A 17,407-nucleotide genomic window follows, 5' to 3' on the forward strand; every position below is an offset into this window, starting at 1 on the left:
TACGGTTGAAGCTGTCCTACACGCACGAGGCTATGAGTGGTAAAACGATATAAAGACGTATAAAGTTGTGATTGTTTGTATGGATCAGCTGAAAAACAGCTGAAGCTAATTTATGCTGAAAATTGACTGCCTTTGACTGTAAGAAATTTTATTAAATAATTTAATTTTTGTAGGAAATATAAGATGAATTATCTCAATTAATTTTTCTGAAGATTTTTTTTTAAATACATGTAATTAAATGAATCAAAGAGTATTGTAAAAAATTTACGAGTGTGAAGTTTGCGGCAGAGCGAAGCGAGGGCCGTCATTCACACAGTCGTGACATTTATTCACGATTGAAGGTTTGTTAATGGAGGGAAACCGAGGGAATATTTTTTCTCGGTCTACAATAAATTTTTCCTTTTACGAATATTTTTAATCCCTTTACCATTATAGAGTCGAAATTGGTACCAATTTACCGAAAATATTGGTAAACTGAGTTATTTTTAACGATCAATCAAAAACTATATAAAGTTCATTTATTACCATGTGAAGGTATATTAAGTACCGGAGGACTTCCTTTTTTACGCAGAATTTTAATAGAAGAACATCTATCGCACTTTTTTATTTTGAGAAAAAGTCACAAAACAAACTTCGCATCTACTCTGATGTAACAAAAAGGCAATCAAACAGAATAATAGACAGTCATACGAGCTCATACGCTCATACGCTTCGCTCTGGCCGTAATCTACACGAATCATATTTTATTTATGATTTGAGGTTGATTGAAAATCTTGAAATTTATAAGAAAATTGAGAGCTCAAAAAGTGGTCAAAATCATTCCACCTTACGCTCGATAGTTTCAAGAATTTTTTTTTGTCAAATTTTTACTGTCATTTGCGTGGAGTCATTAATATAGTAAATATATTATGTATTAAATGTGACAAGTTTTTATGAATACGTCAAAAATACATTTAGAAAAGTGTCAATCAAGGGAGCTGACCCGCTCAAAAGGTGGGTCCTAGTTACTAATTAATACATTGAAGTTAATTGCGGCTTGTCAACTTTCGGCACCCTGGACTTACTTAAATCGTCAGTCCACTCTGGTTTTGCGACCGTCGCTAGTTCTCCTGGTCGAAACAGCTTCTTTTTCTCAATTCATTCACTTAACGTGAGTCCAGGGTAAGGAAGAGTGTTTAAACTCTGTTTGTTTCTAATTTATTTATTTTATTTTGTTTTTAGCTTCATTTAGATAGGCATTTCAGCTGTGTGATGAAGAAGGGGAACGCCAGCTCGCTGTGATTCACTTCAGGTTATACTCTTCACTGAGTATATAGAAGTAAAGGACGGGTTAGGCTTAGTCCAACCACTGAAAATCACTCCAAATAAATTTCTAAAAATCAAAACGGAATTCTAGATTTTTAGAAATTTATTTGGAGGTATTCCACGACTATTTAAGTAAAGTCCAGGGTGCCAAAAGTTGACAAGCCGCAATTAACTTCAATTCTTATAAAACCTTGATTTAAAGTACCACTCATGCTTGGAGTGCGTTGGTACAATTGAAAAATTGCATGGACGATCAAGCATCCTGTATTCGTAGAAGTAAATGAAATCCGATTAATTTTGGGTCAGCTGAATGAATAATTTTCATGCCATGGGACAAAGTAAAGTACCATACACTGTGGCATCGTTGTTGATAATAACAGATGACTAACGTATGCACGAAGAAGTCTGCTGCATTCCTTCGATATCTTTTGTGAACTCATAATTAGTTTATCGTCAATGAGAGAAAGATAAGTCGTTTTCTCTTTTGATTTTGTATTGTTTGCGGATAGCACAAAAACTTAATAGTCTCAAAATGGACAAGCAAGTTAATGGTCGGTTTCTGCAGCTCGTAAAAGTATTTCAATTGTTTTATTACTCATCGATTCCATTGCTTACATTTGATCTTTCAGCCAAATGATGGTCAGGAGAAAACACTGGCCGAATCATTGAACATCAACACTGGCACTCAGCTCCAAAATATGCCCGACGATTGTCTCTTCGAAATATTTGCGATGAGATCATTCGATCTGATGGATATGTGTTCGATTGCGGCTACTTGTAAACGCTTCCGGTCAATTGCTCAGTACATTGTCGGAAAAACAATATGCTTTAAGGGGGCGCGGTACAGCTCCTTTAAGTCGGCTAAATTCGAACACAAAACAGACAAACCAAGTGATATTGAAACGATATTCAGAAATTTCGGATCGTGTTTGTCGACTGTTTTTGTTATCGGTAACACCGAGCGACAGGATGGCTTTCTATTTAGTCTGATCGTAATGCATTGTGAGGACGTGTTGAAAAGTCTGTGCCTTATACATCTCAGTATTTCTGCAACCCTAGCCAAAGATTTGAAACCTGTTTTTAAGCGACTGAATACCCTGTCCCTGTCGTCCGTTTCTATCGAAGGGAATAAGTCAACATTCGAAGAACTCGACTCACTGGTGGAATTAGACGTGACCCGTGTTAAAGACTGCAGCACGATTCTGGAGAATATTTTCCCAAATCTGAAACGTTTCACCTACCAAAAGGATAAAATTGAAATGGTCGAACAGTGTGCCGATTCAGCGGATCAAGACCATCAATCTTTGGAAACATTTTCGATTTTCATAGAACGCCATTCGGCCCTACACTCGCTTGATATAGACTTCGAATGCGATCAAAATGGCTGGATGCGCATTCTGCAAACAATTGGCGACAGTTGCCCAAAATTGCAGAAATTAACCGTAGGAACTGGGTGTAATCGGCACAGTTACTCATCTGATTTACTTCGACCATTGCAACCGTTGAAATCGCTAAGAATTATGAAACTTACTGGAGTAGCGTTCAAAGACTTTCAAGTTTTCGAATCCTTGGCAGCATTACGAGAATTAGAATTACAGCATTGCTGTCTGCCGAAAGCTGATCAATTCGCTTGCTTGGCTCAAATAACCAATCTCTCTCTGAACGGTTCCCAGTCACCGAGTGGAACCTTTGACATGGCTGATGTTATTCGTCAGTTGGTAAATTTGGAGCGTTTTTTAGCACTGAAGTTGGTTGCTTTGGATGCACATACACTTTCGAAAATTGTTAGCATCGTCAAGGAAAGGTCGAGTGTTCTGACGCTGGTGTGTGCATGTGAACCGACAGTGGACTGTGAAGAGGCATTCCAGAAATCGAATGGACATATTGTTGTTCGTGCAGAAGACCGGTACGTGAGTACGTGCAGTTTCCCATAGATGAAAATTTCAAATAAAATGATTGACACGTTGAAGTTTTTCTCGTCTTTTTAGACCCGTACTACGTGCTGCGATCATAAACGTTGATGCATACTTTTGTAACACGTTGAAATAGACTACCTGAGTAAGTGGAAGCCCATTGTGGTTGTTCAGAGATGCCAAATCAGCGGAAAAAAATTCCGTCCGTCTGTGGGTTCTCTTACTTGAGTAAAACGTATCCGATTTTGAAAATTCTTTTTTTTTCTTGTTTGGTAATGTCAATAGAAAGGCTAAGTTCGAAGATGAGTGATTTTGGGTTGACCCCTCCCGATCTGGGGCCGAATAGATGTTGTAGGGTTTTTTCGAAGATATTTCCGGACACTCAAACGGTACACTGGAAAGTGATACGTCAAATTAAAGGTATTTACAACATCAAAAAAAAGTTTGTAGAAATCGGATCAACGACTAGTGAGTTAGAGCCATATTGGTGTGAACCAGGCACAGGGCGCCAAGCAATTTGTGCATAAATGGTCGGCCAAATTTCTACTACTTTCGCTTTATTAGATAGGTATTGGACCGTTCCTATCAAAGGAAAAAAGTTTATGAAATTCAGTTCACCGGAGCGTGAGCTAGGTTCCTTGGAGTGAGCTCATATCTGGCTACTCGGCAGAGAAGAGATTGAAGGGAGAGAATTGATGAGTTTCATATTACACGCTTTTGATACGGATAGGTGTTTCGCACGGGTCGGCGTTAGCTTATGTTTATTATAATCTCTACGGAACCAGCCAAGAAAACCTAACGAATTTCCGTTGGCCGGTCGAACAACATTCATTGCTCAAAAATCCTACAGATGGCGCTGATGCTAATTTGAATATTTTTTGACTGACATCCAGAAACGCTATTGACGCTACAAAAAAACACACATACCATGCTGCAGCTACTACCAACATGACAAAAACCGAATTTATTGTGGATTAATGTCAAAATATTGAATTTAGTGAATAATATCGTGAGGTGTTGAAATGAACTTGTTATTAGTCGCGGAGAGTGAATGAGATAAAAGTGTGAAGATAAGCTTTCCAATCGAATCGTATACCGAATATATCGCGGATAATCTCAAGAAATTGACAAGAAAGATAAAAAAACAAACACCGAGTGGATATTGGAGTGAAATTTATATTTTGTTTTTATCGTCGTATGAGAACACTCACGGAGTAAAATATATTGTGTCAAAAAGAGGCTTTTTGTCTTCTTAATTAGTAGTAACTTCTACCGAATGTGTGTGCAGTTTTTTGCGAAAGAATAATAAAAAATAAAATAAAATTGAAGTGAAAATATGCAAACAATTGATTGAAGGTAGGTCACCAATCTGGTTTATACGCTAAGCGAATTTATTTATATTTTTCATTTGAAATTCAATATTTTTTCATGTCATTTCTGTTGCATATTTTCGTTCGTTCGTTCGTTCTGCTGCACCTAATATTTGTGAACTGAATTATTTATAATGTCGATTCTCGATTGTGGAACGTAAAAATGTGCATTTTTTTAGATCGGCTGCTTTGATTGAATTTCAATTTCAATGTCGCCGTCACCCATGCCACTTCGAACTTGCAATGATACGACAAGATTGTGTAATGTTTTTTTTTTCATTTTTATACAATTTTCTCGAAGCAATTTCAGATAACAGTACAGTAGAGTGTGTGCCAGTTTTCCCATTGCATACAATCATAACAACGTCGTCCTCGAAACTACTTCATGATTTATTGAAGAAATAAAAAAATCGTTGTGCATACAATCATCGTAACCTTCGTTAAAAAAGAAAAAAAAAGGTTGCTGTTAATGCTTGTTCGATATTGCACATGTAATGGGATTTTGAATGCACAAGATTTTGTTATGCTCACCGGCAGTCAAACTTTTTGTTTTTTCATTCCACCAAAAATTGAAATTCCTCCCACATTTGGAAAGATCGATTCCATAAATGACCATATCGAATCGGTCTGCATGCAATTTGAAGTCATTGTTCCCTTTTCATTTATTGATTTCAAATAAATCAAAACACAGAGAGAAGGAGAGAGAAAGAGAGAGAGAGAGAAAGAAATCTTTGAGTGCACTACAAATAACTACATAAACCAGAGAATCAAGGTCACGACAAACGACAGAAAGAATGTAGTACATTACTGTCTTGCTGGGACAATTTTTTATTGAGCCGTGTGGGAAGGTTGTATTTCGAGCCGAAGTCGAGGAACATTATCGCACGCGTTGAAACAAAAAAAAAATTACCAGCACGACAGTACGGTCATTTGTTGTCTTGTGGCCCAAAAAAGCGAAAACCGACGGTAATATGAGTCTTCTTCTGGCCGCAAGACAACAAAACATTTCACACAGGGGAATTCTGCCGCACTATGCTATGTGCATCTCAATTTTGTTGGTTCAATCATTACAAAGTAGATAACGCGAACCAAAGTCCGTGACATTTGAATAATTGTAAACAACACACCTCGTCAGAGTGTATAACGATATTGATTTATGAGTCTTTCTGGTTGTTCTTTCTTCTTCTTCTTTATTAAATCGCTGGCTGTAACTTTCGTTACTTTCACGGAAATTCAAATCGATCGAAATGACGCAAAACATTTGAATGGATCTTTTGTTGACATCTTTTCATTGGCTGAGGTTATAAACCGGCTGCTTAAAATCGAAATTTATGACCACTTTCGGTGAAATAAAATTTCGCTGTGTATCTGTTGTGGCTTAATCTTTAACGGATGTGACCTAGGTCGCCGCTTTGTTGCTGCTGGAGTGGTTATGAAGTTAGGAATTTACCAGATTTCGTTGAAATGCTATTTAATAGCTATAGACCAATTCCGGAACCGAGGCTCTATGCTATCTCCTAGTAATGCTCAGGACATCAGACTGAGAACTTGGAACAAACATTCGATCGTTTTTCAACAAAAAAAAGTTATCTTGGTTGTAAATGGTACGATGACAGTACTCAGTACCATTGCATTTGAGTTACGTATGTTTATGCTACCATAAAGACCATAATGTTGCAGCTACAGATAGCGAAGGCGACCTAATCCAAATTTTTCATTTGCTCTACTGTCAACTTGACAGAAGATAGAAAAGATATTTGAATTGGGTCTCCTACGAGTCGCCATGTGTAGTTAGAGTAAAACTTTTAAAAACGTGAGCTTCAGACTCGACATGACATTTCAAAGGTCGCCAAAAGAGCAACATGTTCGTTTAGGTTTCAAGGAGGGTAACGTTTAGTACCGCTGAGAGACATTTCCCGTTCAATTGGTCTTCAGTTCAGATAAACTTATGGGAGCTTTTCTCAACCATATAGAAAGTCTACAGTCAACTAATACAGATCTACTAATGAAACTCAGTAGATGTGTCTTCGGCCAAGGCCGGGAATATTATGATTTATTGACGCATTGTACATGGTATATATAGGCTGGATCACAGGCTACTTGATGCTTGACAATTCAATGGCAAACTGTGATCACCACAGATACTTCCCCCTTTGAAGAAATTTTGTTGGTCCAAGTCGATCGTCTGTGTCACGTGGATTTGGGACGAGATTTCACAGCAGGACTATAACTTGTGTTTGGATAGGGATTTGATGTGGTGGATTGGTTGGAACCACGGATGTTCGGGTTTGAGTGATTTCTGAAGTCGCTTGCTTGTCGAGTTGTGTGTCCAAAACCATTTGAATGTTGGTAACCGGTGTATGACGTGAGGTACTTTGAAAATTTTGAATCTGTTTCATAGCGGTAGGATCCATAAGGTTACCTAATAGCTGTGAAAACAGTTGGTTTTTTCGAAAGTTTTGTTACTTTGAAATTTTGTGTCTTGATTAGATTGGTGACAATCTAATAAGATTTGATTCGAGAATTCATTATATCGAATTTTGGATCTGTTTAAATTTGGGTTTAATTTTGAAACAGATTATCTCGAAAATGATTTTATTTCGGATGAAGATGAATTTTCTCCGATGTTGGAAGATTGGTTATGTTTCCAACTCTTTATTTAATTTCAAATTAATTCAGATTAAGAGATCGTACAACCTCATAATTTCGTGAAATGACATTGTCCACGGCTTTACCCGGAAAATGACAAGATGTCATTCATTTAACTGCTATTTTTACAGTTTTTAATGGGCGAAAAATGAAGTGTTGTTGTCTTAAGTCTGATAGACGGTGTTTGGTGCTTGTCTCATTCTACGTGGAATGTTATTTGAATATATGACAGCACGAAACATTCCGGAATAATTTTAATTTTTTAAATTTTATTCCAATTGTTGTGGAGCTTTTTTACTGCCATTTAATTTGCAGGAATACGCACTGCACGAAATGTACTTATATTAGATGGTTATAGCTGTCTGTGGTAGCAGACTTTAGGCAGTATAATTGTCATGTACATTTCGACTGATATTATATATGTGACTCATTGAACGGTTGTATGTACGTTTGTACGATTCTACGGTCAATGAGTTTTAACCTATTGGCGCCGGTTTAGTGGTTTAATATCAGATTTTATAATTTATGTCATTCGTGAACTTGAATTTGTTGTGTGTCAATTCAAGGGTGTTGAATTTATACACGATGACTTTTTATTCTTTACGTTCTATGATGGTAAGAACTTGTGAAACTAGTTTACATGGAAAAAGGATGTGTTATCGCACAATGGATAACTCATTGGATCAATTTTCATGTATCAAGTATTTTCGATTACAACTTTAAGAAACAAAAAGTTTCAATCCTCGACACGCTTCGGTTTTGCTTAAACGGTTCCGTCGTTTATGAGTTAATCACGAAAGATTATTCTCAAGACGGATAGGCGTAGAGCTTAATTTTCGAAACGCTGAGCCGGGTGATTGGACTAATTTAGAATTAGCGATTGTTGCAAATCGTTCTATAATTGTAATGAGGGAATACTTGATTCTTTGGTGTTTGTCAGAAGAATTTTTTGGATGTTTTTTTCCGAAAAATTGTTTTTAATTTTGAAGTGTTGAATTATTCTTTGAAACTTTTTTTAGAGTTTTGTACGAGAAACGAAAAGACCTTATCTTTTTCACAGTGATGCAACGCACCCATTTTGAGGTGGACATCCCAACCGCGTAATCGAGGTTGGTGGAAAGTGTCGTTGATAAGTTTCGATGTATCGTTTTTCGTGAATAATTCTCAGGAAATGGTTTCCTCTGATCAAACTATTTAGTTTCACTAAACGTTGATTTGTAATTTTTATGAAATTGGTTGTTTAACCATATTTCTAGGCCAAAAAATTTTTTTTGGTTGACTGTAGTTCTTGTAACTAGATGTTATAGTTACGGTAGTTTGTCGACAACATTTTAGCCAAAATATTTGTGCTAAAACTAAGTCTTAAATCTAAATTTACTTTTTGAGCTTAACTAGTGGATTAACCTAGTTTTTATGCTTAAAAGTACAATTTGTTACTAAATGTTGAATTGGTTTTCATAATTGAAAAACACAATTTTAGGATGTTGTCGACCGAAGTATAGATGTATTATTTCGTGATATTTTAAATTTAATTGACGACTGTGGTGCTCGTGGGCACTTTTTTATTTGTTATTGGTACATTCCACTGAACGTTTATTACGAACAGTGCAAATTGGATCCACAATTTCTTAGAATTGTGCCAATTTGGTCTTTCATAAGAAGATTTCAGTGCTATTGTTAGCTGAAATTTCTTTTAATTTTGTTCAGAGGTTTTTTAACGTGAACTTTTGTTGGGGTCACCAATTATATGGGAGCTTTTCTCAACCATATAGAAAGTCTACAGTCAACTAATACAGATCTACTAATGAAACTCAGTAGATGTGTCTTCGGCCAAGGCCGGGAATATTATGATTTATTGACGCATTGTACATGGTATATATAGGCTGGATCACAGGCTACTTGATGCTTGACAATTCAATGGCAAACTGTGATCACCACAAACTATTTGTAAGCTCCCATGCCCCATAAATGATTGACTCAGTAAAGGGCAGGGTTCTTTCTAATAAAGTTAAAAATTGTGAGACACCTGATTGGTTTGTTCTTCAGATCTACTGCTTTGCCCACGTAAAAAATCCCACTACCGTATCGAAGCTGTGAGCAACAGCCTGTTACTGCCGTTTCTCTGATTTGTCACATTTTGTGTGGAATTGTAAATGGCAACAAAGAGAAACCAATAAAAGAGACCAGATACAAAACTGGGATTTTTCATGTGTGCAAAACAGTACGTCAAAAACTTGATTTTATTTTCCACGTAATTTTACGGGGGAATTACTATGTCGTTGTGCTTGAATACCCATGATCACTATTTTCAACATAATGCACGAGAACCATATATTTCACACAAAACTGACGTCACCGATGCATCTGCATTGTATATGAAAATATTGTGCAGTTGTGTTTGAATGTGGAAGGAATGACATCATTATATTGGCAATGACGCCATCTCCTCAAGGAAAAGGAACTCCGCTCGCCAATTTTTAGCCCCGTACGAAGTACAAAGGGGCTTATAGGATTACGATGCCGTGTGTAATTGATGGAATTCGAAGCAGACGGTAAGGGCAAAGTGTTTGCCTATGTTCATAGATGACGAATCCGCAATAAAAATTTTGTCTGTCCGTCTGTCCGTCACATAGATATCTTGAGTAAATCAAATCCGATTTCAAAAAATTTTTTTCCCTGAAAGATAGTCGAAATAGTGAGGCTAAGTTCGAAGATGGGCATATTCGGGTCGGCCCTTGGTGAGTTAGGGCCACCTAAGTGATTTAAGGTCTTTTGGGGATATTTACGGCAAAAAAACGTTGGAAATGTAAATGAAACGGCAAAAGATAGGTAATGTTGATACCGATCCAGGAAAAAAAAGTTTATTAAAATCGGGTGAATGGCCCGTGAGTTAGGGCCCTAGAAGTGAAAGGCTACTCGGCCCTAAGTGTATTTTGCATATAACTCGAGTAAATTTCATCCTTTTTTCGTGATTTTTGTTTCATTTGAAAGGTAATCGAAGCCCGAATATAATGTGGCGAAGAACGTTTTAAATTTGGGTCCTTGGACTGAGACCGCTCCTCGGCCCTAAGTGTATTATGCATATAAATCGAGTAAATCTCATCCAATTTTGCTAGTCTTTGTCTAATATGAAAGGTAATTGAATACCGAATAGAATGTGGTGAGAAAAATGTTTGAAAATTAGGTCCTTGGACTGAGGCCGCTCCTCGGCCCTAAGTGTATTTTGCATATAACTCGAGTAAATTTGATCCGATTTTCCTAATTTTTGTTTCATTTGAAAAGTAATCGAACGAGGAATAGAATGTTGTTGAAAAAAAATTTAATTTGGGTCCTCGGACTAAGGCCGCTACTCGGCCCTAAGTGTATTTTGCATATAACTCGAGTAAATTTCATCCGTTTTTCCTAATTTTTGTTTCATTTAAAAGGTAATTGAACATCGAATAGAATGTTGTTGAAAAAAAGTTTAAAATTTGGGTCCTTGGACTAAGGCCTCTCCACGGCCCTAAGTGTGTTTTGCATATAACTCGAGTAAATTTGATCCGATTTTCCTAAATTTTGTTTAATTTGAAAGGTAATCGAACACCAAATAGAATGTTGTTGGAAAAAAAATTAAATTTGGGTCCTTGGACTAAGCCCGCTACACGGCCCTAAGTGTATTTTGCATATATCTCGAGTAAACTTCGTCCGATTTTCCTAATTTTTGTTTCATTTGGAAGGTAATCGAAGGCCGAATATAATGATGTTGAAAAAAAATTAAATTTGGGTCGTTGGACTAAGGCCGTAACTAGGCCTTAGGCCTCTCAATAAATTAAAATTTTAGGTCAACTTGAAATTTGTGTTACATTTGAAAGGAACGTCGTACGGGGCTTCGTAATTGCGCTATGCGCAATTTGTAAGATGTACACATTTCATAATAATTTGACTTCAACTAGGGTCACGTGCGCAATAGATGTACGGGTTCGTACGGGGCTCAGTCGCAGCAAACGCTCCGACTGTTCTGACGGCTCGTTTTTATTCTTTTTTCAACATTCGTATTCTGTTAGAAAATTTTTTTTATTGATACATTGCATGCTGCATTGCTGCATGCATGCATGTCCACGTCTATAATATCTACACAACTCCGTGGTTTTCGTCCTGCGTTTGAAGGTGAATATGGGCTATTATTTCATTGAAATATGAGCTAGGTTTGGATGTTTAAATATTCCGATAATTATCTTCCGCTGAAACGGTGTGCCATGCTTTTGACCTTACTCACGAAGTCGAATGACAACCCAGTTTTGGTTGAAAATTGTTGAAAATAACGAACACAAATTTCTATGACAACTGCTTTTCAATGAACTGACAGGTGTCATAACTTTCAGAACTTCGCTTCTTCCGCCCAGAATCAGCCTTCAATTTTAAGTATGGGCCCCCAATTAGTCTTTTGCAACCCAGAATTGACTCATTTTCCAAAATTGTTGCACTCAGTGCACACACTGGAAAGTCTTGTCTCTTCTTTCGTCAATCCACCCTAATCGAAATGCAACGAGAATAATTTCATGGCCAATGTTTGGCATTTTTTTCGGTATTTTGCGGTAAATATTGATCGTTCATGAAACGATAGTCTTTTACATGACTGGGCATACAAAGATGAAAAGTGGAGTTTTCATCCGAGGCGAAGCCGAGGTCAATAAACACACGAAAACGCGACTTTTCATCTTCATATCCCGAGTTATGTAATGGATGTTACATGCTGAGGGCGTCGAAAGTAGTGCTTGAAACATGAAAAGTACGATTTTCGACGCATGTAGCATGCAAATGAGTATTTTCGCTGTGTACTTCGGTCAGTGATGGAAATTTGTTTGGTAAATTGTACGTGACAAAAAGATGATTTATGCAATGAACAGACGTTTTAGCAACGCAAAAGATGGATTGAAAAAAAACGTTATTTGTGAAGGTGAATTAATTTAAATTTCATATCAACGAAAATGAAAAGTGTAAATTTGTGGTCCGAAAATGGTTCCATGGAGGTGTTTGGTACGTACATACACCGACCTGAGCTACCTATATAATACCGAATAGTTGATTGATTTAACGAGAATTTTAGTGTGTATTTGACGAAAACTTATTGAGCAAATAAATCAAATGAATTTGGTTACACAACGTGAATGTGCCAAACTAATTTAAGGCCAGTTAAATGGTCGTTAAACAAGATGCTCGTTGTTTTTCATCTCTGATTTTGAATGTAGATTTTTCTCGACAGAATTGGCGTCTAAATTGATGATATCCATTGATGGCTCATTGATGGCTCATCATACGATTTAACTTGTATTTTAGTTAAGATTTAAGCAAATAGATTAAAGATCACGGGCGGAATTACTATCTACAGTATTTTTACCCCACGTGGTATATCAGTCCTACAAAATGTACATGATTTGAAACCTATATTCTATCCGGCTATCTAAGACCTACAATGTAGGATATGGATGTCCTACATATCCTGAGGGACTGTTTGCTTTATACGAATCTCAGACTTCGAACCTTCAGCTTAAGATTGGGATCTTCCATCTTCAGATGGCTTTAATGATTTACTCATTAAAACCGGAATATTTCCCTGGCTATGGAGCGAGGATCTTTAAACAAGGGTTCTTCGGTCTGGGTTTCTGCTTCTCTTTCACAATTATCTCGTCTAACCCTAGTGAAAAGCGAAACTGTCAAATGCTCGTAGAACATACACTCATAGCACTCTCGCTCTCAAATCGATTGTCCTTTGATATGTAAGGCTATTGAGACTTTCTTTTTCATTCGGGAATCTGGTTACCTTTCCTACGGTGACAAACGTTAGATTTTTGGGTCACTTCTGAGCGGTAGGGTAGACTTAGTTTGTCACACATCGTCAAAAATCTCATTCTTCCCATCATAAGGGACTGGTTTTGGGTAAACATTTTCTTCAATTTTCCCCGATTTTCCGAAATTCTCCTAAAATATTTGTGAGAAAATTTGGAAAATTGTTGGAAAATCTAGTAAAATTCAAGAAAATGTGGGAAATTATTATCTCAAAAGAGCTTCTTGGTTTCCATACCACATCAGGATAACAAGGAATGAAACTTAAATCTGTGCTGCCAGGCAAGTTGAAGGTAACGTAAGACATTTTTCGCTGCCTAAACAACTTTTAAATTGACGTGTTTCACTTTCCGCCTTTAGCCTGTCGCAGACGGCAAGCAAATGATCAGCATTATTATCGGATCTATTACTTCCATCGATTATTTTTAATCGGTTGATTTCAAATCTTGTACTTCAATTTATTTAACATGGATTTAACTATATAAAAGACCATATTACGAAGAGCTTGTAATTATTTTTGTCGTCATTATCGATAACAGATGAATAGCCGTATGTGAGAGGTTAAAGACCTATCAGAGTAGCCAAAACGTTCTCAGCATCACTTTTCAGCTAACATTAATTACTACTACGTCGTCTCACTATTCTAAACCTTGAGACCCTGTTCTATCCGCCCAAACATAAACGAAACACCCAATTTGTTTCTGCACATTTGTACTGTTCAAACAAGACTCATTTCAGCGGAATACAGGTGTACTTACAAGTTGTTTGCCATACTTTATATATTGCCGATGATGATGGTGTGATGTGACAATGTTGAATTTTATAAATAAACTTGCATATCTTGATCGAATTCAAGTCGACGACGACGACATATATGAAAAATGTTCTGGCAATTGTGAATAAATAGCTTTTTGTGGGTATTTTTGAACGTAGAAAGAAATGTTGACAAAAATATTTAAATGGTGATGAGTCGCACTGACACAACACCGACTCAAGGTTGCCAGGGTGGAGTGGTTTTTCATATTTTGTTTTAGTTAATCGGCCTCTCGATGTTGTTAATGAGATGACATTGGCAGTCGTTGTTGCTTGATCGGCCCTTGTAACTTTGAAAAACTGGTAAACCAGATATTTCGCGAAAAAAAAGAGATGGAGACTAGGGTGACCAAAATTGTATGGGAAAATTAAAGTGCCAAAATGTTTTCTGAGTGTCGCTCGTCACGGATAAGGACTAGCACTCAGAATATACGCTATCAATATGACCTCTGACAAGCGCTGCCTGGACAAAGTAGGTGTCGATACACGGGAAAAGTTGAAAAATGTTTTCTCGGGATGATTTTACACTAATCTAAACTAAGATGTCCTAACATCACTCCAAAATAATTTTTTTTTTCTAAAAACCTGGTTCGCAAGTGATTTTGGCTATTTTTCACATACTTCGGCATTGAGCGACCGAGTCGGTTCCATAGACATTTTTTGTCAGGGGACCATAAAGATTGATTTTCTGCCCTGTGCCCCAAACATTTCGACACTTTAGTTTTTTGGACACACCTAATGAAGGCCATGGAACGGAGTATGCTTGGAATTACGCTCAGAGATAGAATGACAAATCAATGGATTCGACAACAAACAAAAGTCGTTGATGTCATGGAAAGAATAGCATCTTTAAAGTGGAGCTGGGCGGGACATATTACAAGAAGGACGGACGAACGTTGGACCAAAAAGATCATGAACTGGAGACCACCTAAAACAAGACCTAGAGGTAGACCACCAGAGAAATGGAATAATGATTTAAAGAGAATTACAGGCGCAAATTGGCAACAAGTGGCAACGGATCGTTCGGAATGGAAGAGAATTGGGGTGGCCTACGTCCAGCAGTGGATAGAAACAGGCTGAAAAAGAAGAAGAATGAAGGCTCGAATTTCAAAAATAGGGGGAGGGGAGTCAAAGCAACTAGCTCATCGTAACTTCTTGGTCAGACTCTTCGCGAGAAAACAACAAAGACTCGAACATTGGAGGTAGAGAAGCAGAGTTGTCGTAGAGATTAATCGTATGTGTAAATTGACCTTTCTTGGCAATTATTGCTGTTTTGGCGGAGTAATGTTTCGTGAAGGTTCAACCTTTAGTAGAAAGGTGTTAGATCATTCAAAAATTACGTCACGTGGTTTTCAGTGCTGTCATCAAAATTGAATCTTAAATAACTCAAGAAATACGCAAGCCGCTTAAACTATGTTTTACTCATTTAAATGTGGGAATGGAGCATAGTTTCAATATTACAGAGCGTGTATTTGTCGAGTTATTTAGGATTCAGTTTTGCTGACAGCACTGAAAAAACGTTACGTAATTTATGAATGATACCCAAGAGTACGTTCCTTCAAGTAAATTAAATTCTTGTGAATACGACCTTTCAAGGTGATTCGTAATGATTTACCGTTACGGACTGCTATGTCAAGCTTTTCGATGAAGAACGTTATTTTTTGGCAAAATTTTGTTTGTTTTAACTGCCCGGTAGCTATAACTATATGTTTGGACACATTTTTCATGAATAGAATGTCTTAAAATAGTAATAATTTTTCTATGGACGGCTGTATACGGATTAGACTAAACTTATAAAAAAATCGATGCATTTTGGAGTCATATTATAGAACAATTTTTTGCTTAAAATCATGTTTTGCGTCCATTAAAAATAACTTGTCTGGGTGCTCTGACCTAATTCGTAACGACCACTTTCGTGTAGATTTTTCTTGACTCTTGAGATTGGCTTATTGAACGTGTTTCGTGTCGTTTGATTCTTCTTTTCAAAACTGAACTTTTGTTAAAAATTCAGCCCATATCTGATGTCTGATTGATTCATTGAAAATTTCTGAAACTTTTGAAAAATGATTCACAAAAAACATCGTGTTGGGCAACACTGTAAGGTGTTAAATCTCGTATGGTCACATTGAATTTTAATTGTCGCCGATTTTAATGACCAAAGAATTTTATTCGTCGATTTCCGTGGGTTGGTTTTTAGCCCCGTACGAAGTACAAAGGGGCTTATAGGATTACGATGCCGTGTGTAATTGATGGAATTCGAAGCAGACGGTAAGGGCAAAGTGTTTGCCTATGTTCATAGATGACGAATCCGTAATAAAAATTTTGTCTGTCCGTCTGTCCGTCACGTCGATATCTTGAGTAAATCAAATCCGATTTCAAAAAAAAAAAATTCCCTGAAAGATAGTCGAAATAGTGAGGCTAAGTTCGAAGATGGGCATATTCGGGTCGGCCCTTCGTGAGTTAGGGCCACCTAAGTGATTTAAGGTCTTTTGGTGATATTTATGGCAAAACAAACGATGGAAATGTAAATGACATGGCAAATGATAGGTATTGTCAATACCAATCCAGGAAAAAAAAGTTTTTTAAAATCGGCTGAGTGGACCGTGAGTTAGGGCCTTAGAAGTGAAATGCTACTAGGGCCCTATGTGTATTTTACATATAACTCGAGCAAATTTCATTCGTTTTTCGTAATTTTCGTTTGATTTGGAAGGTAATCGAAGGCCGAATAGAATGTTGTTGAAAAAAAAATTAAATTTGGGTCCTTGGCCTAAGGCCGCTACTAGGGCCCTATGTGTATTTTACATACAACTCGCGTAAATTTCATCCGTTTGTCGTAATTTTTGTTTAATTTAGAAGGTAATCGAAGGCCGAATAGAATGTAGTTGAAAAAAAAATTAAATTTGGGTCCTCGGACTAAGGCCGGTACTTGGGCCCTATGTGTATTTATACTCAATAAATTAAAATTTTAGGGCGATTTGAAATTTTTGTTTCATTTGAAAGGAACGTCGTACGGGGCTTCGTAATTGCGCTATGTGCAATTTCTAAGATGTACACATTACATAATAATTTTACTTTAACTACATTAACCGGCGCAATAGGTTTACTGTCAAAGTAGGGTGACAGACGCACTAGGGTCACGTACGCAATAGATATACGGGTTTGTACGGGGCTCAGTCGCAGCAAACGCTCCGACTGTTCTGATGGCTCGTTTTTATTGCTTTTGTTTGTCGAAATCAAGAGTGAATGAGCGACATTATCGTTCCCAGCTCTATATATCTCTCTCGAGATGAATTTCATCACAAAAAGCATCAATTAAACGAAATTAGCCAACAACCGCCCACTAAACTCAAATCAATGGAAAATTCTAGACCGGTAACTGACTCTGTCGGCTTAGCTGGTTTTTTTTTGTGTGTGCAAAAAGACTCATAAAAACACTGTACACATCATCATCAAAGCAGAATGTTTTGTCTGAATGTTTGTTTTATGATTTTTTGTTGTTTTTAATTATCGCGTCTTGACCACACTAACTGTGAT

General features: G+C 37.1%; 1 protein-coding gene and 1 long non-coding RNA gene across 2 annotated transcripts in view; both read left to right on the forward strand.

Moving 5' to 3' along the window:
* The first annotated feature begins 1,825 nt into the window (after window positions 1-1,825).
* On the forward strand, window positions 1,826-3,263 carry LOC119075545. The gene is made up of 2 exons (XM_037182013.1): window positions 1,826-1,879; window positions 1,935-3,263. The coding sequence occupies exons 1-2, from the start codon at window positions 1,838-1,840 to the stop codon at window positions 3,237-3,239; spliced, it is 1,347 nt and encodes a 448-aa protein (XP_037037908.1). The 5' UTR covers window positions 1,826-1,837; the 3' UTR covers window positions 3,240-3,263.
* Window positions 3,264-4,206: 943 nt separating this feature from the next.
* LOC119075544 overlaps window positions 4,207-17,407 on the forward strand; it is a 30,314-nt gene continuing 17,113 nt past the window's right edge. The window contains exon 1 of the long non-coding RNA XR_005087418.1: window positions 4,207-4,574. This is a non-coding gene — a long non-coding RNA (uncharacterized LOC119075544). The remainder of the gene's footprint in view (window positions 4,575-17,407) is intronic.

This window comes from Bradysia coprophila, unplaced genomic scaffold (genome assembly GCF_014529535.1).
Source record: "Bradysia coprophila strain Holo2 unplaced genomic scaffold, BU_Bcop_v1 contig_225, whole genome shotgun sequence".
Taxonomy (NCBI): domain Eukaryota; kingdom Metazoa; phylum Arthropoda; class Insecta; order Diptera; family Sciaridae; genus Bradysia; species Bradysia coprophila.